The sequence below is a fragment of the Schistocerca nitens genome, chromosome 3 (genome assembly GCF_023898315.1).
Source record: "Schistocerca nitens isolate TAMUIC-IGC-003100 chromosome 3, iqSchNite1.1, whole genome shotgun sequence".
NCBI classification, from domain to species: domain Eukaryota; kingdom Metazoa; phylum Arthropoda; class Insecta; order Orthoptera; family Acrididae; genus Schistocerca; species Schistocerca nitens.
In genome coordinates, this window is record NC_064616.1 from 929,275,447 (window position 1) to 929,300,869 (window position 25,423).

General features: G+C 44.7%; 1 protein-coding gene across 1 annotated transcript in view; it reads right to left on the reverse strand.

The window, feature by feature from the left end:
- The window catches only part of LOC126249004 (uncharacterized), a 536,950-nt gene that overhangs the window by 170,796 nt on the left and 340,731 nt on the right, over positions 1-25,423 (reverse strand). The window contains exon 7 of the mRNA XM_049950589.1: positions 18,561-18,786. Coding sequence (XP_049806546.1) covers positions 18,561-18,786 — 226 coding nt within the window. The remainder of the gene's footprint in view (positions 1-18,560; positions 18,787-25,423) is intronic.

Genomic DNA, 25,423 nt, shown 5'->3' on the forward strand with positions numbered 1-25,423 from the left:
CGTGACTTGTTCCCTACCGCATTCGCAGGAGCAGGTAAAAGGTACCTCACATCTTTTCCGTGTGATGTTTTTTACCCAAGGAAGGTTACAACGGAAAGTCAGGTTCAGGAGAGACGATGTACTAGCTCAGTTTGACAGAGGCTGCAAAGGAAACTGACTAATTGATTGGCTTCTCCATGGAGTGCTGCGTGCACAACGACCACATACGTGAAATTAGAAGGAAGGTCAGCGATGGCCGTAATATTGATGGTTTACTGATAGCAAAATCGATTTTCAATCACATAGTGGTCATCTTCAGTGCTGTGGTGTACAAATTAAACTCATAGGCTCTCGTATCAAGTTATTATCAGGAACAAAAACGATCACAATAACTTACTAACTGACTAACTTTGCATTTGCCAACTCTGATTTGGAGAAACCACGACAATTTTAAATCTGGATTGACGGACAAGGATTGACTGCGAGAGCACCATCTTCCAAACATGCCTCTGTTACAGAAATAAAACTACTTTGGTAATATCGCAAACGAATGGTGCGAGATTTCCACAATGGCAGGTGAGCATGTTATTAAATGACGCTTAGGAAACGCAGAGCTAATGCCATGACGCCACGGTCGTGCTCTGGCAGATACAGTTGTGGCATAGTCTCGTTATATATCTTACCTGAATGTATGAATATTACTGACGCCGTAAACAGTTTCGGAAAGTACATAATCATATCGTGGCTGTGCACCGACATCATTTTACTAACTGTGTTAAGGGGCGCCCCATTTTATAATTCTCGAGATATCTATTCGTTTCGCGACGAGAAATACTTAGAAAAGGGAACCGACGGTGCTGTAAACCGACAGTTTAACAACAATTGAACTGTTTCTCTCACAGCTGCTACGGGTAGGCAACCATTATGGATAACAAGCGCAGTTTCCTGAACTACTATTCAGGTGGAAAAGGGATTCGTCCTTCCGGACATAAGTTTCTGTGTTTTCCCTAAATCATACAAACAGAAAGCCAGGGATGGCGGGGAGCACATTCTTTGAAAAATCCACGGCAAAAAAGCTCCCCTAACGGAGCATTGCTCCACTTGTAATGACCTCATCGTGGACGCTAAGCGATAAGCTTTCATCCTTCAAAAGCAGTTGTTGAATCGCACACAATAATGATTTTTTCCACAACATAAAGAATCTTAAAACTACAGTAATTCATTCACATAGTGCATAGATGCCTTACGCCATAGAAGAGCAAACACGTACAGAGCAGCTAATTCGCGTGAAAGCATTATTTAACTAACAATATAATTAGACAGTCATCTGAATAAGTGATTGCGCTTTGCGACGAGTCAAAATACGACGATGCTCGAGAGAAAACTGCGATATCTGAAGTCAGTGGTAGTGGCCTATACACTGAGATGACAAAGGTCATGGGATACCTCCTGATATGGTGTCGGACCTCCTTTTCCCCGGCGTAGTGCAGAAACTCGGCTTGGGATGGAATTCAACAAGTCATTGGAAGTCCCTTGCAGAAATATTGAGCCATGCTGCCTCTGCAGCCGTCCGTATTCACGGAAAGTGTTGCCGGTGCAGGATTTTATGCACGAACTGACCTCGCGACTATGATCCAATAACTGTTCGATCGGAATCGTGTCGAGCGCTCGAATTGTCCACAGTGTTCTCCAAACCAGTCGCGAACAACTGTGGCCCAGTGACTTAGCGCATCGTCATCCATAAAAATTCCATCTTTATTTGGAACATGAAGTCCACGAATGGCTGCAAATGGTCTCCAAGTAGTCGAAAATAACCATTTCCAATGAATGATCGTTCCAGCTGGACCAGAGGACCCATTCCATTCCGTGTAAACACAGCCCACACCATTATGGAGCCATCACCAGCTCGCACCGTGCCTTGTGGACAACCTGGGTCCAGGGCTTCGTGAGGTCTGCGCCACACTCGAATCCTCCCGTCGGCTCTTACCAACTAACATCGGGAGTCACCCGACCAGGCCGCAGTTTTCCAGTCGTCCAGGGTCCAACCGACGTGGTCACGAGGCCACGAGAGGCGCTGCAGGCGATGTCGTACTCTCAGCAAAGGCACTCGCGTCGATCGACTGCTGTCGTACTCCATTAACGCTAATTTCGCCGCACTGTCCTACAGGATAAGTTCGTCGTACGCCCCACATTGATTTCTGCGGTTATTTCATGTTGTGTTTCTTGTCTGTTAGCACTGACAACTAGACGCAAACGCTGCTGCTCTCGGTTTCTCGTTACTGGCTCTGAGCACTATGGGACTTAACATCTATGGTCATCAGTCCCCTAGAACTTAGAACTACTTAAACCTAACGAACCTAAGGACATCACACAACACCCAGTCATCACGAGGCAGAGAAAATCCCTGACCCCGCCGGGAATCGAACCCGGGAACCCGGGCGTGGGAAGCGAGAACGCTACCGCACGACCACGAGCTGCGGACTTTCTCGTTACTGCATTGTCTGTGGTGAGAGGCAATGCCTGAAATTAGGTACTCTAGGCACATTCTTGACACTGTGCATCTCGGAATATTGAATTCCCTAACGATTTAAGAAATAAAATGTCCCATGAGTCTAGCTCCAACTACCATTCGAATCCTGCTTCGGGCATGGATGTGTGTGATGTCCTTAGGTTAGTTAGGTTTAACTAATTCTAAGTTCTAGGCGACTGACGACCTCACAAGGGAACCTCCCCATCGCACCCCCCTCAGATTTAGTTATAAGTTGGCACAGTGGGTAGGCCTTTAAAAACTGAACGCAGACCAATCGAGAAAACAGGAAGAAGTTGTGAGGAACTATGAAAAAAATTAGTAAAATATACAAACTGAGTAATCCATGCGGAAGATAGGCAGCATCAAGGAGAATGTGAACTCAGTAGCGCCGTGGTCCCGTGGTTAGCGTGAGTAGCTGCGGAACGAGAGGTTCTTCGTTCAAGTCTTCCCTCGACTGAAAATTTTACTTTCTTTATTTTCGCAAAGTTATGATCTGTCCGTTCGTTCATTGACGTCTCTGTTCACTGTAATAAGTTTAGTGTCTGTGTTTTGCGACTGCACCGCAAAACCGTGCGATTAGTAGACGAAAGGACGTGTCTCTCCAACGGGAACCGAAAACATTTGATCGCAAGGTCATAGGTCAACCGATTCCTCCACAGGAAAACGCATCTGATATATTCTATACGACACTGATGACGGCATGTGCGTCACGTGACAGGAATATGTTGTCGACCCACCTAACTTGTACACTTAGCGAATGGGTAAAAAGATTCTTCTACCTCGCCCGATTTAGGTTTTCTTGTGGATGTGATAATCACTCCCAAAAAAGTGATGAAAACATAAGAGTTTGTCACATAAACTGAAAATAAGAAATTAAACTTTTCAGTCGAGGGAAGACTTGAACCTAGGACCTTTCGTTCCGTAGCTGCTCTCGCTAGCCACGGAACCACGGCGCTTCTTGCCTCCCATTGTCCTTGATGTTGCCTATCATCGCATGGACTACTGAGTTTGTATATTTTACTAATATTTTTCATAGTTCCACACAACTTCTTCCTGTTTTCTCGATTGATCTGTGTTCAGTTTTTCAAGGCCTATCCACTGTGCCAACTTATAACTAAATCTGAGGGGGGTGCGATGTGGAGGTTCCCTTGTCAGAAGTTAAGTCCCATAGTGCTCAGAGCCATTTGAACTAAGTCAACTATCATTCCGCGTTCAATGTCGTCGTGCCGCCATAATAATTTTGTACCTTGTGTGCGCGACACTACCGTACATACCGCTATCCCAGGACCTTCGTCACCTCATTGTATAGCAATGTTTCGGTAGCGGTCATCGCCTTCGGCAGTGGCCCACGTAACATTACTCTCCAGTGCACGGAAAACACGAGGAGCACCTTGTCTCAACCTGTGTTCTACTGTATAAACAAACCAACTTCGTCCGAACAGGTGTTGGAGGCCCAACGGTATTGACCGACCGCCGTGTCATCCTCGCACAATGGGCGTCATTGGATGCGGATATCGGGGAGCATGTGGTCAGCACACCGCTCTCCCGGCTGTTGTCAGTTTTTGTGACCGGACTATTATACAAACAAACTCACATACAGCCCAAACAGCACAAAATGTTCAAACGTGTGTGAAATCTTATGGGACTTAACTGCTAAGGTCATCAGTCACTAAGCTTACACACTACTTAACCCAAATTATCCTAAGGACAAACACACACACACATGCCCGAGGGAGGTCTCGAACCTCCGCCGGGACCAGCCACCCCAAACAGCAACGGACGATGGTAACGGATGCACAGGCGTGTCCCACGAGCGATAGTCAATATTCAGAGACAGAACAGGAATGATTATTCGAAGGAAGAAATTACAGTAAACATGGGCCCTAAAATGCATACCTTAAGAGCTATGAGCACTTGTTCTGTAGAAAAGATGTGCTAAACGGTAGCAAAGATGAGCAAGTGCTCTTAGTTTTTAAGGTATGCATTTTAGATCCAATGGTTACTGGACTTTCTTGCTCCGAATGGTAGTTACTGTCATGTCCCTGAATATTGACCATTCCCCCTGGGACACCTTGTATAGAACATTAACTCGTGCTTCCTATTAGAAAGAAAGCATTGAGCAGCATAGTAGTCATCTCTGTTTCAAGACGACAAATGGACTCTCCGAAATGATAAGGTGATACAGTTGTGAGAGAAGTGGCGATTGGTAACAAGTTTAAAATGAGCCTCAGAAATGTGGATGCACATTTCTGTTTTCTTTTATTAATATTTTGCCGCCGCCATAGAATCTGCATAGTATCACGTTTAAGACACACATATACGAGCTTCAACGACATTACTGACAAAGTGGCACTATATAAGATCTGTTAAAGGCCACTTGGTACAATCGCTAAACTTTGACATGTATACAATGTGGTCAGATCAGTCTGAAAAGCTCATAAGGGTGTTGCAGGGTAGGTGGTGCTTCCGAGTTAACTAGCAGTGAAGTTAGCCAATTTGGCCGTTGCGCACGCAGACTGAAGCAGCCCGCCAGATACAAATAGTGTCAGTTGTTCTCATAGCGTAGATGACAGCACACGAGACTTCCCAGCCCCAAATTCGAGCCTTACTACCGTTCTATATCCAATTTTTGTATCGTTCTCTTGTTCTGTTTTAGGAAACAAAATACAAATTTGGCGACAACGTGTCTGGCGGGCCACTTCAATTTGCGCACACAACGGCCTGATTGGCTAACTTCAATGCTAATTAACTCGAAAACGGCGCAACGTACCGAATTTTTTTCTGAACAATTAGTTCTCAGCACAACCTACCCTGCAACACCTTTACAAGCTTTTTAGACTACACTCCTGGAAATGGAAAAAAGAACACATTGACACCGGTGTGTCAGACCCACCATACTTGCTCCGGAAACTGCGAGAGGGCTGTACAAGCAATGATCACACGCACGACACAGCGGACACACCAGGACCCGCGGTGTTGGCCGTCGAATGGCGCTAGCTGCGCAGCATTTGTGCACCGCCGCCGTCAGTGTCAGCCAGTTTGCCGTGGCATACGGAGCTCCATCGCAGTCTTTAACACTGGTAGCATGCCGCGACAGCGTGGACGTGAACCGTATGTGCAGTTGACGGACTTTGAGCGAGGGCGTATAGTGGGCATGCGGGAGGCCGGGTGGACGTACCGCCGAATTGCTCAACACGTGGGGCGTGAGGTCTCCACAGTACATCGATGTTGTCGCCAGTGGTCGGCGGAAGGTGCACGTGCCCGTCGACCTGGGACCGGACCGCAGCGACGCACGGATGCACGCCAAGACCGTAGGATCCTACGCAGTGCCGTAGGGGACCGCACCGCCATTTCCCAGCAAATTAGGGACACTGTTGCTCCTGGGGTATCGGCGAGGACCATTCGCAACCGTCTCCATGAAGCTGGGCTACGGTCCCGCACACCGTTAGGCCGTCTTCCGCTCACGCCCCAACATCGTGCAGCCCGCCTCCAGTGGTGTCGCGACAGGCGTGAATGGAGGGACGAATGGAGACGTGTCGTCTTCTGCGATGAGAGTCGCTTCTGCCTTGGTGCCAATGATGGTCGTATGCGTGTTTGGCGCCGTGCAGGTGAGCGCCACAATCAGGACTGCATACGACCGAGGCACACAGGGCCAACACCCGGCATCATGGTGTGGGGAGCGATCTCCCACACTGGCCGTACACCACTGGTGATCGTCGAGGGGACACTGAATAGTGCACGGTACATCCAAACCGTCATCGAACCCATCGTTCTACCATTCCTAGACCGGCAAGGGAACTTGCTGTTCCAACAGGACAATGCACGTCCGCATGTATCCCGTGCCACCCAACGTGCTCTAGAAGGTGTAAGTCAACTACCCTGGCCAGCAAGATCTCCGGATCTGTCCCCCATTGAGCATGTTTGGGACTGGATGAAGCGTCGTCTCACGCGGTATGCACGTCCAGCACGAACGCTGGTCCAACTGAGGCGCCAGGTGGAAATGGCATGGCAAGCCGTTCCACAGGACTACATCCAGCATCTCTACGATCGTCTCCATGGGAGAATAGCAGCCTGCATTGCTGCGAAAGGTGGATATACACTGTACTAGTGCCGACATTGTGCATGCTCTGTTGCCTGTGTCTGTGTGCCTGTGGTTCTGTCAGTGTGATCATGTGATGTATCTGACCCCAGGAATGTGTCAATAAAGTTTCCCCTTCCTGGGACAATGAATTCACGGTGTTCTTATTTCAATTTCCAGGAGTGTATTTCGGACCACCCTGTATGCAGGGTATTTGGGGTTATAGGTGGAGATCTTGCGATCATAGGTACACTAATATGGGTCCACTACCCACTTCAATATGCTAGCTGTTTTTTCCCTGTGTCTAAGAGAGCAAACACGTCACATAATTCACTATCTGATGTTTCCTGCACCGTCGCTGCACAACTAAGTGCACTAGACTGTCAGTAACTGTTTTGCGTCCACGCGTCCACACTTCAACACGTGACCTGCTGCTCAGGGGAAAATAAGCATCAATGGGTTACTTTCGCCACATGGAGATACTAACCAACCTAAGAACATACTACTACCGATAGCAATAATCATTATACTGCAAATAAAGGAAACACTGACGTAATGTTGTTCAATACACGGTCCTCAGTGACCCTAACACCCAGTGTATATAAGCCTACGAGCGGACATATCAGACCTGTATAGACAACAGGTTTTGTCTGTTTGAATGGATCGTTTGTGTCTCTGACTCTTTGCAGAATTTCTGATGTGTCTTTCCAAGATGATCTTTGCCCCACTCATTCTACTGGAATCTCTGCGATCTGAACGACAAAATGTCAGCTGTAAAAGCGAAATTTTAAGTCTTGGAATATCTCGAAGTTCTAAAGAACAGGTATAGTTGCCGCTTTCCGGGAAATTCGCCGATTGGCGAAACGGGTAGATTGAAATCCGTCACTGAAGGTATCTCGGCACTCGGTTCACGTTCGCGAGGAATGGGCTTCAAATCCGTGTGCGGTCATTCCGGTCTCAGATGCCTACGGCTTTCCAAATGCCGGAACAGCTCACGGAAAGAGGCTACAAATGGTCTGCTTCCTGCCGGAGCTCCCTCGTTTCCTTCGGACAGACGCGCAGGCCGGCCCACAAAAAACGCGGCAGGGAGCATAGCATTCTTTTATGCGGCGCGTATTGATTGACGCAGCGCCGCAGCGCGCCACGCCGCTCAGCGTACTGGGCCGGGGTTCGACCCCCGTAATCCGGCCCGGCAGATGAGTCACGGCAAGCTGGGGGGGGGGGGGGGGGGGGGCGACGGACGGCGTGTCTCTGTACCGCGCGCACAGCTCACTCTGCGCTGCAAAAAATTACACGGCCGGCGGTCGATGCGTCGCGGTGACCGTTGCAGAAATGCCCATTACTTGCGTCTCAATCCTGTTATCAGTATGACGATCGTCCGAAACAAGTCACACACAATTACTCAGTATATCACAGTTATTTAGTTACTTCTCAAGTTATTTGTGTGTTCCGTCGATCGTAATTGCGACAACTCGCTATTATATGGAACGATTAACTTCTACAATTAATGCGCATCTCCTCAGCGGAATATGTGGTAAGTTTATGGAGTATTAATCAAAGGAATAAGGACATTTGCTGTTTGTGGGCACTGAATTAAATCAATGGGGAAAGTTGAATATCAGCACCGGACAGGGAGTCGAACCCGGATTTTCCGCCTCGGCTATCCGGACACGGTCGCTGAGCGACCCAAATTCCCACCTTATCCACACACTACTGAAGTGCCCCTACCCATTACCTTCACTACTCGCAGATTCGGGCTTGTTTGGGCATCTGCACTGAAAGGATCATTGGCCGTACCGCCCTGTGTGTGTGTGTGTGTGTGTGTGTGTGGTGCTGTTCCTCCTTATGTCCGAAAGAACAGACACCGCATATAAATTCTACAGACTAAATGCAGTTGGGTTGGGTTGTTGTGGGGGAGGAGACCAGACAGGGAGGTCATCGGTCTCATCGGATTAGGGAAGGACGGGGAAGGAAGTCGGCCGTGGCCTTTCAAAGGAACCATCCCGGCATTTTCCTTGAGGGATTTAGGGAAATCACGGAAAACCTAAATCAGGATGGCCGGACGCGGGATTGAACCGTCGTCCTCCCGAATGAGAGTCCAGTGTACTAACCACTGCGCCACCTCGCTCGGTCTAATGCAGTTGTCAAGCATTTATGACTTCAGTGTGTGTTTGAAATTAACTGCATTATCGAATAAATTCGTAACATCACTGGATAGGTGGTCAAAGATTTTTATGGCTGAATTCCTCACTCGAGTTTAAGTCACAGAATTATGGATGGTGTAAATCAGTTCTCCTTTTAGTATTATGTTTCAGACGTCATAAGGTCGTAAATCTACTGTGAGGCTATTTTCAGTAAGCCAAACTGTTTAAAGAACTAGCTACAAGAGGTTCTTGAATGCTCACAACGTACTGTCCTTAGTAGTCGCTTTTGGACAACAATCATTTTTCTTCGCCGATGTCGAGATACTCCAGTCTCAAACGAAGAGAGTTTGGTAGTCCAGATCCGGGAGCGGAACCTCGACAACGGCTCTTGTAATGTGAAACAATACAGAACTCTACATCTACACTCTGCGGATTACTGTGAAGTGTGTGGCGAAGGATATTTCTGTAGTACCACATTTTAGGGTTCGTTCCATTCACTGAAGGAGCTTGGGAAGAATGCCTGCTGGTACGCCTCTGTTATTTGTCTAATTTTATCTGCACGGTCTCAAAGAGACGTCGTGAGCTGAAGAATATTCCTAGTTCGTGCCCTGATCCCTGTAGTGTAGTAAGCAGGTCCCCGCGAGATGTACGGGATCTGTCTTCGAGTGTCTGCCGCTAATGATTTTACAACATTTCTCTTAAAATATATCACCAGTCAAACAAGCATGTAACATTCACACTGTCATTCTTTCTATATGTCCCATGTGTCCTATGAGTCCGACCTGATATAGATCTCGTACAACTGAGAAGCATTCAAGCATGGTTTGTATAAGTGTTTTGTTTCCAATCTGTTTTACGGACAAATACCATTTTCCCATGATCCTGTCACTAAATAGTAGCCTGACATTTTCTTTGTGTACAATTAATCCCATGTGGTCACTCCACTTCGTGTCTGTACACATTGTATCTCCCAAATATTTGTATTCGGTGACTTACTCTATTTGTGATTCATTAATCCTGTAGTCAAAGTGTAACACACTGCTATGTTTCGTTTAGTGCACAACCTCGCATTTATCTACCTCAGCAGCTATTTCCAAGTCTTTGCACCAGGTTAATATTATGCCGAGTTCTTATTGGGTTTTACTACAATGTATATAATTTCAAGATAGATAGACTCGTTATCTACGAAATGCCCGAGACTGCCAGTGACAAGAAAAGCACCTGCTAAATCATTAATTTATAACATAATCGGCAACACTCCACCACGTATAACGTCAGCTTCTATAGATGAATCTCCATCCTACGTCCTTCCTGTCAGATAAGTTTCGATCCAGTCACGTAACTGGTTGGATATCCCATACTAACATATTTTCTTTGGGTAATGTGTACGTGGTACTGAATTAAAACCTTTCCGAAAGTCTAGAAAGACCGAACTAGTAAGGTTTCCTCGTCTATAGCACTGAGGATACCGTGTACAATGAGGGAGATTCTAGTTCCACGTGATCTATCTTTTGGGAACGTATGCTAATTTCCACAAAACAGGTTATTTTATTCCAGGTAAGTCATAAAGCTCGAACCAAAAAACTGTTCTAGTATTCGGCGACAAATACGGTGAGTGATATAGAACGGTAGTTCAGTGGTTCAGATATGCTTCCATTTTTTTGTAGAGGGGTGTGACATGAACTTGGCACAAACGTAACTGTCATATATGTACCTTGGGTATGTGCCTCTGGAAAGCTTCGTCAAGTATTCTTCCTTCAGTTTTTCTCGCCCTGAGACGAATTACTGAATCTAGTCCATCTTCAGAATTCTCGCGAGATATTCGAAGATGAGTACAGTGAGCGGAGTACAGACATTACTGTTACAGATTTTGGTTTCTGAATGAGATAATATGTATTGGTGAATTCTTTCGAAAGCGAGTTCCTTAGAGACGAGAAAGTTAAACGGCTCCAAAGGTTCGTGTTCTTAAGGCCCATATAAATAAAGGAAAAATTAAGCGTTGCTGATTTTAGTTTGGTTCCAATTCGAATTCATTGCAGTTAAGAAGCAATCGGTAGCCCGTGGAGGATGACACACATTACCCATTTGCCAATGCCTTATATACTTCTCAGAAATAACAGGTATTTTGTTGGAGGAGAGCAGCAATAATAGTAAGAGAATTGAATGATACGGCATACATCCAAAGGCACAGATTGGAAAGGTTCCAGAAGCCTAGAAGCGTTATCACGTGCCGATGATTAATTTTTGTCCTTTTTCTGCGAAAGATAGCACCCGACAACTAGACATACAAGAGTTCACAAACCAAACGGCTTATACCATCAACTCGCCCGTCTACGTGTTAAACGCGACCGCTTCCGGAGCGCGCAGGTATGCTGGCACCGGATCGAATTAGCTCAGCGCGTTAACGCAAGGTATCGGTGGATAAAGCTTGCATGTGGCTTTTAGGCAGTTTTCCACATGTTTTGCTACGAAAACACTTAGAACACTTTCTCATACTTGCAGACAGAATTTACGCTACACGCAGACAGATTGGGTACATTTCTCCTAGCCGAGCGGTTCTAGGCGCTACAGTCTGTAACCGCGCGACCGCTACTGTCGCAGGTTCGAATCCTACCTCGGGCACGGATGTGTGTGATGTCCTTAGGTTAGTTAGGTTTAAGTAGTTCTAAGTTCTAGGGAACTGATGACCTCAGATGTTAAGTCCCATAGTGCTCAGAGCCATTTGAACCATTCACACTGCTCCTATCCTGGTTTGTGAATAGGAGACTGATGACCTTCGCTGTTTAGCCTCCTTAAACATTTACTCAGAGTTAAACTTTTACCATTAAATCTGAAGTGCAGCAATCACCAATACGAAGAGTTGGAAGGTCATCACGACGTTTTACCAGGCACTGCGCTATTGATGTTACGGGCTGTTGTACTAATGTTCAAAAAAATGAAAGCTCAGCCGTTCGCCAATTGTTCCCAGGAATGAAATTATGTCTGGCACTAGGGAAAAAAACAGCTTTACGACCAAACGTGTATCACAGCCTAAATTTGTCGCTTATCTAAACTAAAACTTAGCCAACATAGCTTCCGAATCACGTAAACATTATAAAACAAAGATTTGTTTACGGAGTGATAATTTCAGGTATGTGGATGACAATAATGACGATTTTAGCACTGAAATAACAGATACTACACTGTTACGAGCAACCAGAAAACACAACAGGAAAAACAAATGAAAAATTTTCCTTTTTTTCTCGTGATCACGGATTGCGTGACTTACGTTTGGATTTGAAAGATTTGATAAGAAATATTCTTCGCTGTTGCTTGAAGAGCCATCGCAACGTTTTCCAGGATTTAGGATTTCCTTAAATAACTGAGGAAGAGAGTGTTGTGGTCCGAGAGCCAATTGTTCAACTTAGATTTACGTCGTGTACCGATTTATTATAAGTCGAAGTGATAAGAGAGCTCCCTCAATCCGCAAAGGTTCTCTCAACAAGCAGAAACACATCGCGAGCATGTCGGTCTTCAGACTCACAGACTTCTCTTTTTCTGTTTCATATTATGTGATAAAAAATTTTTGTTGTGTGTGAACAAGCTGCTACAGTTGACAGTGAGTTGACAGTGGTCGTCGCTGTAAGCAGTTGATAGTCAGAGAGTCGTAGGTTGAAGTCTCGCTCTAAGGAATACTTAAATTGTATCCTTTCGTTTTCAGCTAAATTTCCTGTGAAATCTATGTGGTGAACACATCATCTACTGCGGTTTAGTCAAAAGTAATTTAATCCGATGGTTAAATATATAAGATGTTGTACAAGGTTCAAATGGTTCAAATGGCTCTGAGCACTATGGGACTTAACTTCTGAGGTCATCAGTCCCCTAGAACTTAGAACTACTTAAACCTAACTAACCTAAGGACATCACATACATCCATGCCCGAGGCAGGATTCGAACCTGCGACTGTAGCGGTCTCGCGGTTCCAGACTGTAGCGCCTAGAACCGCTCGGCCACCCCGGCCGCTGTTGTACAAGTATAGAAGAAATGAGCAATGAAGCAGACACGCCACATCGCTAAATTCAGTTCAGCTTTAGAGGTTTGGAGCACTTTGCCAGGTATGTATTTACAAAAAACAATTAGCTTTCTAACGTAGGTCACTCAGATAAGTGAAGTAGGAAAACAGAGGAATCAGTCCGAGCCATGGGTTTCTATCGCAGCTGCAAAAATAAGACAAACGCTCGTTTGTCTTAATACAAGTTATTCGATCTCTAAGGCTGAAATAGTTCCCCACGTACGCTGTGTGACGGTGAAGAATAGTTACACTGGAGCTCCATCAGTTTTCGCTCTGAGTCTGAATCTGATTCATGGTGGTATGGTATTTGCGTAAGATTGGAAACCTTCTAATACCAGTGCGAGACGCAACTCTTTGCATCAGATGAGAAGCTAAATATTGTCTCCACTAGAACCTTTCCTTCAAAAGTATTATTCTACTATTGAAACAAAAATCTCGCAGCTGTCTAGAAAATTTGGGGGCCATTGAGAGATGGCAGCGACTTTACTTATCACTACCATTGACGCTCTAACAAATTGAAAAAGGAAGTTACATCTTTCCAGTCGTTCGAGATGAAGCTCAAAAAGAAAAACAACTAAATAAAAGAGGTTGTACTAAAATTCAGAATTTAGAAGAAACAGACATAGTTGCTGCGCCGACAGTGTCTGATAAAACAAAAAACACCCCTAAATAAGTGTGTCTCGAAGAACTGTTAGTAAGGGTATCCTGACGTGCCCGTTGTTACCATAACTGTGTAACAATTATTACATATGGAGGCCGTTCACAAACGTTAACTACTCTATCAAATTATTGCCACGGCTTTGCACGATACAGTTCATGCGCAAAACGAAATATCTAAACAGAAGAACTGAGAAGTAAGGAGGTAAATTTAATTTTACTGCGTAATTAAGCGCTGCTGTAGCGTAACGCTCCTTCTATACGTTTGTTTCCCCTAATATCGACGCCCCGAAAATAATGAGAATAAGGGACGCCAAACAAGTGGACGATTAAACATTAACAGAACTACGATCTTTGGACAGTGTTCATGACAACATTCAACAAATTTAATATACCGTACACCGCTGACCGATTAACATGCCGGTTTCGTGAAATGCTACGCGCCAAAGGATATAAGGTAGTAGGGGAAATCACTTTCGTAGAGATAGCCTGTATCAGAAAACAACAGTCAGTATTCTAAGGAATTCTTAAAGCGCAAAGTTTTCCAGTGCTAAGTTCATCTGTTGTAGGTTTCGAGAACGTATTACACTATTTGCACTCCTGCGGTACGGAATACATTTATCTCCAAAAATTTGTAAAAATGGGTAAATTATTTTTATGCATTTATTCAAAATGTGTTAACAAATTTGTTTTTAATGTATCCACTGATTCAGTCTTTCTACTTCCGCGACACTGCCGAGTTTAACAGCAGAATACGTCTGCCAATGCTTCTGCCAATGAAGGAATTCAGACATAGGCATTTTTTTTTTTTTTTCAGAAAGTGATATCTCTGCACCGCGTATACTCGTATTTTCCACCTTACCGCTAGAGAATTCCAGATTAGATGAACGAGTTGTACTTTGCATGACGTCACAGAATAGGGAGGCAGCAACTTGGATATCTGTGTCTTTGGGATACGGAATAGGAAGATGAAGACGTAAGGCAGACCAATTCAGGAGACGTTGGCGGAGGCTGTAAGCCGTCCACTGTGGGCCGAAACAACCTTTCGGTTTGAATCTGTCGGCAGCGGTGCTGCCTGAAGGTCGCTGGAGTTTGCAGAGTCAGCAGAGGAGGTATTTTTCGTGTTCAGCGAGTACAGCGAAATGACGTATAAAAGGTCGACAGAATTTCCCATTTAGACATACGCGTAGCAGTATACAGAGGCAAAATGCTACTACCGGAGCACAAAAAAAGGCTAATATACTCCAGTTTTAAAAGACACTGACTGAAAAGTTGGGTACCAGCTGCCTCATTCTACCTTCCTTAGAATCTTTAAAATTTTCACAAAAATCTTGGGATGAGAACATCCTCGCGATGTGTAACTCGCCCACACCCACGAGTCAACTGCCGTTAAGTCCCTCATACCCATGCACTCACACTTGCCCATTCTCATTCAGCCCAGATCATTGTTACTAACTGTGGTGTCACCGCCAGACACCACACTTGCTAGGTGGTAGCCTTTTAAATCGGCCGCGGTCCGTTGGTATACGTCGGACCCGCGTGTCGCCACTGTCAGTGATTGCAGACCGAGCGCCGCCACACGGCAGGTCTAGAGAGACGTCCTGGCAGTCGCCCCAGTTGTACAGCCGACGTTCATAGCAGTGGTTCACTGACAAATACGCTCTCATTTGCCGAGACGATAGTTAGCATAGCCTTCAGCTACATTTGCTACGACCTAGCAAGGCGCCGTATTCAATTGATATTGAGATTCTATTAATGTATCATCAAGAGCGATGTTCTACAAATGTGGATTAAAGTAAAGTATTCCAGAACCTACGTACTTTTCTTTATAGCATTCATTACGTATCCTGTTTCAGACCTCACGCCAGCCTGCGTGAGTTTAAGCGCGTTCCTTTCGGCTTCCTCTCATTGTGTCTAGGCTGTCTTGTCTAGACACAACACTAACTCTTAGTGTGTTTCTAACTGTCACAGTCTCCTGTCTCGCCGCCACAGTATCCTTCGTCCTGTCCCACTACTCCTGTCTCCTCTCATTCTAACCGTATCCCTCTTGCTCTCTCTTGCTGTTACTATATCATTTCTTCCTTCCCACTGCTGCTGTCTCCTCTCACAGTCACTACCTCGCTCTTCCTCTTTGTCATTATCATACACTCCGTCTTTCATTATCACAGTCGTTTCTTCCTCGCTCTATTTGCGAGTGGAACAGGAAAGGAAATGACTAGTAGTGGTAAAGGGGATCCCCGCTACGCACCGCACGGTGGCTTGTGTGGTATGTACGTGTAGATGTAGATCACATGTAGGTGTAGATTATTGGATCACCCCCCACTTCCACTTTCTACTTCTCTCCCACTGGCACTGTCTCCTCTACTCTTTTCCTAGCACTGTTCTGTCACTGTCAACTAAATTCCACTGCCACTGTCTCTCTCTCTCTCTCTCTCTCTGCCACTGTCTCCTCCATTCTCTCTATACCACAACCACTGCCCACTATCATCCAGCATTTATTACTTTTCTGTCTCTTTCCTGTTACCACTGCCTCCTCTCTCAGCATAAAAATGCGCGAATATGTTCGCATACCAAGGTGCTGAGAAGGGTAGAATGAGGCAGCTCGTACCCCACTTTTCAGTCCGAATCTTTTAAAACTGGAGCACGTTAGCGTTCCTCGGGCGCGATAGGAGTGTTTTTCCACTGGTTCCCCACATTTAACCTGCTACAGCAGGACATGTCACTCATATGAAAAGAACTTAATGGATCATTTAAAATTTTGATAGTTTACTTTTGTGAAATTGAAACTGATTTTACACCTCAGACCGGATGTTACGCGCATAAAAATTTTGCATGTACTTCAGTACTACAACATGGGTTTCCCAGAACCCTTCTGATGATAACGGAGACACTTTACGGCAAATTTCTTCGTGCTGCGTTATTTTATAAACTATGTTTTCACCTCACACCGGATATTACGTGTGTATTTTACGTGTACAAGTAGAGTAACTTTGAATATATGTATCTTGAAAACGGATAAAGATATAAAGAAAAATTTTAAGGTTGTTCGAGATCGGGGTCTTAGGAAGATATCGTAAGAATTTCAAACTTTTTTCTGGGTATAGCAGTCTTGGAATCCGCAGTTCGGTTTTAGTGCCCAAAGCCCGTGAACTAATTGGTTTCTCCATAAGCCCCTTCAGACACGACACAGATCACATCTAATGCAAAAAGAATCAATCGATTTTCTTCTATTGACTAAGCTGGAGGATGGTGTAATATTCAAATTTTGTCCCGGTACTGTAGGATAGTTACAGTACGACTATCATTCTGTTGGGCATACAAAGTCCCTAGCTCAGGGCTATCCAAAAAACTTGACCCTACCTTTGTATCACCAAGAGAACCCGAGATCTGAGCCCCGGAAGAATCCCATTTTTATGCTCGGTGTTTTGGAACATATTAGGTAGCGCATGCTGTTTCAAGCGTGCCGATTACGAAGCATGCAGTAAGCTGTACCAAGAAGGTACTCATTATATGAGCTGGAAGGGGGAGAGAAGAGCAACTCATTTTAGTTTCGCGGTGACGACGAAATAGTTTTTAGATTTCACGACCAATGCTCGAGGCTGCGCATCAAGCTGCTCTGTGCCCATCACATGTCCTCGTTTTTAGCTTTTGATACTAAACTGATATGTCTGTCTCTTTGATGGAGTTTTCCAAGATTTTTTTATGGGAGGAAGGGGCTATCCTCCCCTGTTCCACGCCCCCTCGCTGAGCTGGAATTCAAAGGTACCAATTACAGACTAAAACACACAAAATGCGACGAAGTGGCCTTTCACCATCATGTCTGCGCAAATTGGCCTTACAATCTTTTTTTATTTCAACACAACTTCAGGTTTTTAAAGAAATGGATATTACTAATGCACAACTTAAAAACGAAATATAAAAGACTGCGGGGCTCCCCTAAATAGATATTTGTGCCGTATGAAGTCCAGTTTTCATAGCTGCAGTTGGCTGTTAGTTTCTTATTCAATCTTTAGCTTCACTAATAGTATCGCATTAGTTTTAGAGGGGAGCTGTCTCAGTTTTGTTTTATTTAGCGCTGGAAACACGTTCTCTTCCCTACATTCTGTAAATGACTAATTTTCTTAGACACGGTAACAGGAACATTGTTATGTGCGGAAAATGTTGCGCTAACAAGAAGCTGTCCTTTAAGCACGGAGGACCACGTACTCCATCTGATCAGCGTTTGGTCCAACCACTAAATAATTTGAGTCGTTAAATCAGAACGCGGGCACGGAGCCGACAACTTTCCGCGAGGATCCGGTGACCGGTCGCCAGGTCTAAGCAGTTTTCTCCTGGCGTCCAGGTTGCCACCATCGGCGAACGCTGTCTAGCCCATTATTTCAAATATTTTACACTGTGAAGCAGCTGAGGCGATCTAGGGCAACGTAATATAAATCTTAAGTGTCCGGCAATGAATGCAAATACAACCACTAAACACGATGTTAACAATTACGGAAGTCGTCAGTATCATTTTTCGTCGTGTTGTTAAGAGTAGACGATATAAAAAAGTTATCGTACGTTCGTCTAGTGCTAGGAAGAAATATGCTGAAGTTTAGTCTCGTTTATATTAGCGTTTAAACAAAATCTGATCTAAATTGCAGTTGGGGACAGTGTAATGCATTTTTTTTTTTTTTACGAGTGATGTTTTCGCGTCCACGGAACAGCTTCAGACTTACGACATCGTACGTAAAAGACTATGGAATACAATGAAATGCTTTTTTGTTGATTACCAAAACACCTCGCACTGGATCTTTTCGAAGTTGCGTATCGCGTACTATTTGGCAAGCGTAAGCTTCGGTAAGTAGCGTTACTCTTTTGCAGTTCTGTCAATATGTAACTCGTAACAAGTATAAAGTTTAAAGTATATATCTCCTACGCGAATCACGAAATAATTTTGAAAGTCTCATAGATCTCTGCAGTCTCTCTTAATACGTGAAAAATCTGTATTTAAATTTTAGATAGAGCCGGCGTTACAATTATCTGTAAACTAGCGAAATTTTCGTTTCCCTTTGCGCACTGAAGGTGACAACACAGTGACAGGCTACTGCTTTAAATTTGGTTATAATTGCAAATAGGACTGACCTGTGTGGAGGCGCGTATGCTGCTGCACGTGGCTCAGCTGCTTGAAGCGGCGGTCACAGTAGGAGCACTTGTACGGCTTCTCTCCAGTGTGCACACGTATGTGCTGCACCAGCTGGTGGTTCGACGAGAACGACTTGAGGCACTGCTGGCACTGGTGCGGCTTCACCTCTGACCGGTGCACCGCCTCGCGAGCCTGCATCTGCATCGCCGACTTGTGCATGAAGATCTGTGAGCACGCCCGAAGGTTAGGAACACCGCCGGGGGCGACAAAAACTTAGGTCTAGGGGCCCGGCCGGGACGCCGCCTGGCGTGGCATCCCGCTCGGGCTGGTCGCCGTGTCTCGCCGCTCGCCGCTAGTCTCTCGTCGCCGGCCGCAGCTCTAGCTAGCCACACGCCTCGCATCCGGACAGCAGAGAATAAAGCGCGCCACCGCCCCACTGTACCCACAAACGGGTTAGCCACCTCATTCGCTACCGTTTCCCGCCTCGGCGAGATAAAATTCCCAGTTAGTCGTCAAACCAGTATCCGTCTCACAATCCGACAATCTGAGGGTAACGGCTGAACGTGTTTAGCTGCAAAGTGTCGATATTCTCGTTGTTACTCTAGATGCTTCGGGAACCACCGAAGCTTCCAGTTTTCATCGTGTGCTGTCCGTATGAGACGGCTGCGCTAGCAAAGTGTTTTCTTACTGCAATATCCTGAAAAAGACAAATTCGAGGGGAGAAAGAGTGCACCGGACAGCGAATTGTTCGCGATCCACTAAGAGGACAACCGAATAGCGTTTGCCCTTTGCAGTTCTAATCAATCTCGATCATTTGGCGGGTCAAACACACGCAGATGTTCTGAAGGCCAAAACCATTTTGTCCATCATAAACTGTTTAATTTACTGGAACAAGTAGAACATTTCCTTCGACACTTATTTTGTGAAACAAATGTCGAAATATATGTACAACCTGTGTCATTAAATTAAAAAGCCCTTGCTAAAACCATATTTTCCAACACCATAAAATCATTGAGGTTGAAGGCCAGAATATGATGACGCGTACATGCATTGCAGATAGCTGGAGCAGAAATAAAGACATTCACTAACCCGCCGCTGAACAACTAACCACTTTTCTAAAACAACTGTATTAATATATCACAATTTATTATAAACTAAGTTCGAGACATTGAATCGATTAATTATAAAGTAAGTTCTATTTGGAGATTCATTGGAAGAATCCTAAGGAAATGCAATCCGGAAACAAAGGAAGTAGGTTACAGTACGCTTGTTCGCCCACTGCTTGAATACTGCTCAGCAGTGTGGGATCCGTACCAGATAGGGTTGATAGAAGAGATAGAGAAGATCCAACGGAGAGCAGTGCGCTTCGTTACAGCATCATTTAGTAATCGCGAAAGCGTTACGGAGGTATAGATAAACTCCAGTGGAAGACTCTGGAGGAGAGACGCTCAGTAGCGCGGTACGGGCTTTTGTTGAAGTTTCGAGAACATACCGTCACCGAGGAGTCAAGCAGTATATTGCTCTCTCCGACGTATATCTCGCGAAGAGACCATGAGGATAAAATCAGAGAGATTAGAGCCCACACAGAGGCATACCGACAATCCTTCTTTCCACGAACAATACGAGACTGGAATAGAAGGGAGAACCGATAGAGGTACTCAAGGTACCCTCCGCCAAACACCGTCAGGTGGCTTGCGTAGTATGGATGTAGATGTAGATGTAGAAGATCTTATCAGGTGCCGGGGGAGACAAGTAATAAGTAAATAACAGAGAACAATTTTCAAGCTACCGAAGGGCAAATATGTTCGCACCCCGTTGTAGAACTACTAGACACCTGTCGAACCGTAGTTCAAATTTAGGTGTTATTTGAAAGAGAAGTTTTCAAAGCTGACATTAACGTCTCAGAGAACCGCGTGTCAACCCACCCCGCGTGAGGCTTCCAATACGACGACTACATCCTGAAGTTTATTTTAGTTTAGACGCGTGAAAATCATAACACTGGCTACAGTTCTTGAAAGAGAAGGAAAATATCGAAATCTGACACTGTCAAAATGGAAAAAACTTTTTATTGAAAACTGTCTAGATGCTTCTGGATTTGTGTACAACAGTTAACCGGTTTCGACTCTTTATATAAAAACTAAATGAGTGTATTTTTATTTTTTTTATTTATCTTGCACTTTTAACATGTGTATTTATTGCTAACTTTGCGTTTTCTTTTTTCTGTATTTTTTAGTTATGATCAGGACTCATAAGATCAAGCCTGGAAAACGGTTGTACGTCCATGCCATGCGATCAAATTTGTGAATAAAAAATGTTGAATATGGTCAATATGCTACAAAAAGTTGGGACCCGGAGGGCGTGGGATCTACATTGTCAGCCATTGAGAAGGCATTAAAGTGTGCCAGTGTCCAACACCAATTTAAGATTTCACACCGATTGGTGTCATTATAGTAAGTATTCAGTAGGATAATAATAATGACAGGGAGGATAACTTCCACACTGTCGAGATTGTCTAAGCGAAGCGAGAATACCAAATGATCAGAAAAATGGTTCCAGTGTGGGTTAGGATGACTTTTACAGCATTGGGAGAGAATGCTACTTACAAGGGAACCTCCCCATCGCACCCCCCGCAGATTTAGTTATAAGTTGGCACAGTGGATAGGCCTTGAAAAACTGAACACAGATCAATCGAGAAAACAGGAAGAAGTTGTGTGGAACTATGAAAAAAATAAGCAAAATATACAAATTGAGTAGCCCATGCGCAAGATAGGCAATATCAAGGATTGTCCAAGCTCAGGAGCGCCGTGGTCTTGCGGTTAGCGTGAGCAGCTGCGGAACGAGAGGTGCTTGGTTCAAGTCTTCTCTCGGGTGAAAAGTTTAGTTTTTTATTTTCAGACAATTATCAATGTTCAGGCACTCACACATAATCACCTTCGCTCTCCAAACTTCCAGGACATATTCAGATTTGCTTGGACATATGCAGGATTTGACGGTCTACACACGGAAAAATTTGAAAACGTTAAAAACATACGTTTTGACAGAGCACAGGGAAAACTGTGCTATTGTGAAACTGTTGCATTCATTTGTTGCAGTTTATGTGACAAACTCTTATGTTTTTGTCACTTTTTTGGGAGTGATTATCACATCCACAAAGAAACCTAAATCGGGCAAGGTAGAATCTTTTTACCTATTCGCCAAGTGTACAAGTTAGGTGGGTCGACAACATATTCCTGTCATGTGACGCACATGCCGTCACCAGTGTCGTATAGAAGATATCAGACGTGTTTTCCTGTGGGAGAATCGGTTGACCTATGACCTTGCGGTCAAATGCTTTCGGTTCCCATTGGAGAGGCACGTCCTTTCGTCAACTAATCGCACGTTTTTGCGGTGCGGTCGCAAAACACAGACACTAAACTTATTACAGTGAACAGAGACGTCAATCAACGAACGGACAGATCATAACTTTGCGAAAATAAAGAAAGTAAAATGATCACTCGAGGGAAGACTTGAACCAAGGACCTCTCGTTCTGCAGCTGCTCACGCTAACCACAGGACCACAGCGCTCCTGACCTCATATTATCCATGATATTGCATGTCTTTCACATAGACTACTCAGTTTGTATATTTTGCTTATTTTTGTCATATTTCCACACATATTCTTCCTGTTTTCTCGATTGATATGTGTTCAGTTTTTCAAGGCCTATCCACTGTGCCAACTTATAATTAAATCTGAGGGGGGTGCGATGGGAAGATTCCCTTGTTAGCACCATCTATAAAAGAGGATAAACATGACTTTATTATCCGGAAAAGTTCACATTATTCGAAGGGCTGCGTGTAAACATCAAGCTTTTGCCAACTTTACATAGTCTATAATGATGCTGAAGTAAGCTGAACGTTCGGAAATGCGTGTACTGTAGCGAGGGAGTCTTAAATTCACATGCACGCACGCACACACACACACACACACACACACACACAAGTACACGCTCTTCCGGAACACGTCTAGAACGCCCACATCAACCGCTTTGTGGCTGTTTCTGTATGACTGACTAGATGCGACTAATTCCTGCCCGGTGCACTGGTGATCCAACGCGCAAAACATCAGGTCCCCGACAGCCTCAGACCTATATACAAAGACGAAAATAGTCTCAAAGCAAATATCGTAGTAAATATTATTAATATTTAAAGTGTAGAACATTGCTAACAGAAGCACAGGCAAAAACTAAAATTTTCTAAATTACAGGGCTACTTAAATAAAATACATTTGTGCAATATACATTAAAAGCAGCAAAATAGTGCAGCTAATATCAAAGGGAAAGAGAATGAATGCTCAAGTCACACTTGTTACTGTTAAAATTACGAGATTTTAAGAGAAGAGTTGACCAGAATATTACGCATAAATCTCCTGCATGGCCTGGATGTTACGTCAATGAAATTTGAGCTCATTAGGAGGATTACTACGGGTCGCTGTTCCCGCACACCGTTTGTGAGTGGTGAGGGAAAGAAGTGAAATGGCAGCAGTATGTATGTCTACAGACGTAAATGATACGTCAGCAGTCCGTCATTCGGCTCTCCGTGTCACTCACGCACTCCACGCTGCCCCGCACTAGAATGAAATGCCTCCTACAAGCGTGGCGTCACTAATTGACGGACGGACCACAAGCTGAACGCGCTAAAGTGTTAAGTGATTCCTTCCGGGCGGTATAAAGAGATCAGTGGTCTGCCGCATACTTTACGGATTTAATCATACACGCCGCCGTTTCGCTTAATAATTACGCCAAATTACGAGTTTCTTAAATTACAGCGAAACGAAGGCGGGCGTCCCGGGTAGCGTGTTATTAGGCGCGTGCGGCCGACCGGCAATTTTGACACTTTGTGTATCTTTTCATATGATAATCCGGTGACAGATGCAGCGTTGCGCTCGACGCACGCAAACACGCCGCTCCCCGCGGCAAAAAAAGGAGCTGCCGCACAATTCTTACGGCGAACCTGCGCATTCAGCGGCCGGACATCTCCGCTAATACCAGCAAACTCGTCATATCGTACTCTTTTAATTTAGCCGTTCAGCTGCAGTCCGTGTTTTGTTTTCCGATTTTTTTTCCTTTCCTTATCCTAGGGATCTCGTTATATCTCCACTGCTGCGTCCCAATATCGAGTCGAAAGTCTTTGCCTCACAGCCTCATAACTCAGCTCTTCTCCTAATTACGAACATACTTCGGAAGTTTTTGATTTCTGCTCCAGTGTAATATGTCCTCGACAAAGCCAGAGTACGGGAAAATCGTGTGTTGATGTTAGCGCCGTCGGAGATGCTGGAATACAGAGACGTCTCGCGACAACAATACGTATTTATGTTGAAACGACACTGATCGTTTTTCAGTTATTTCATAAAAAAATTAAAAAACACACCGCCGTATCAAGACGAATTTTATGCACAGGGCGTTCCAAAATAACATCGACAAACTTCGAGGCGATGTAGAAGGTGTCTTGCGACGAACAAAATGAGGACAGGAACCCGTGTCCGGAAACGTACAGTGCGTCGAAGTTACAGGAGCCAGGGTCTGCATATATATGTATATTATACAGGGTGATTCCGCGATGATGTTACAAACTTTTACGGATAATCAATTTGAGGTAAAGAACCCTGGTCCGGAAACGAACGAGTCGAACTGTATAACGAAAATCATTCTGATACCTCTAACAAATGGCTCTGAGCACTATGCGACTTAACTTCTGAGGTCATCAGTCGCCTAGAACTTAGAACTAATTAAACCTAACCAACCTAAAGACATCACACACATCCATGCCCGAGGCAGGATTCGAACCTGCGACCGTAGCGGTCGCTCGGTTCCAGACTGTAGCGGCTAGAACCGCACGGCCACTCCGGCCGGCGATACCTCTAACAGTGCAATACATGTACCTGTACTGTTGTTGCTAATACTGTGGAGTACGCATCTTACAGAGGTGGTAGTGTGGACCAAAACAAGAAAAAAGTCTAGTAAACATGGGCTCTAACATGCATACCTTGAGAGCTATCAGCACTTGCTCAGTAGAGGAGATGTGTTTCGCAGCAGCGAAGATGAACAAGTGCTCATAGCTCCTCAGTTATGCATTTTAGAACCCATGTTTGCTAGGCATTTTTTCTTGTTTTGGTCCACACTGTCACCTCTGAAAGTGGCCTACCCCACAATCTTAGCGACAACAGTATTGTTAGAGGTGTCAGAACGATTTTCGCGTATAACATTCGACTCGTTCGTTTTCGAACCAGGGTCACTTAACTCAGACTGAAACATTTATTCTTCTCCATCATCCCTGCAAGTCTGTAACATCATCACGGAACTACCCTGTATGTACATATACATCGGGCGCTGGCGCTTATAACTTCGACACTTTGTACCATCGTTGGATGGCGTTTTCGGACACGAGTTCCTATCCTTATTTTGTTCCTCAAGACACTCCCTCGAAGATCGACGATGTTAGTTTGAAACACCCTGTATATTGCAGAAATATTGTATTAACGTAATGCACTTAACTAACACCTAGGTACCAATACCATAGAAGAAATTTCTCCTCCAGGTCGTCTTTTTTAAGGTGTCAGACTGAAAAAAGTTCTTGTAGTACTTTTTGGATTTACGGACACTCCGTCACCCTAGCGCACTTCCACTTGCCCACTAAACCATTCAATCTTAATCTCGAAGACAAAGCTGATGTGTACTTGGAATAGTGGCTGAAACCAGCAGTCAGCATACCCGAAATTTGATGGCTCTACGGGATGTAATCATCAGTGAGTGGCTTCAGTTGCATATGACATACAGAAGAAACATGTCGCCTCTGTCCCTCGTGGAACTGAGGATGTTTGGAGGCG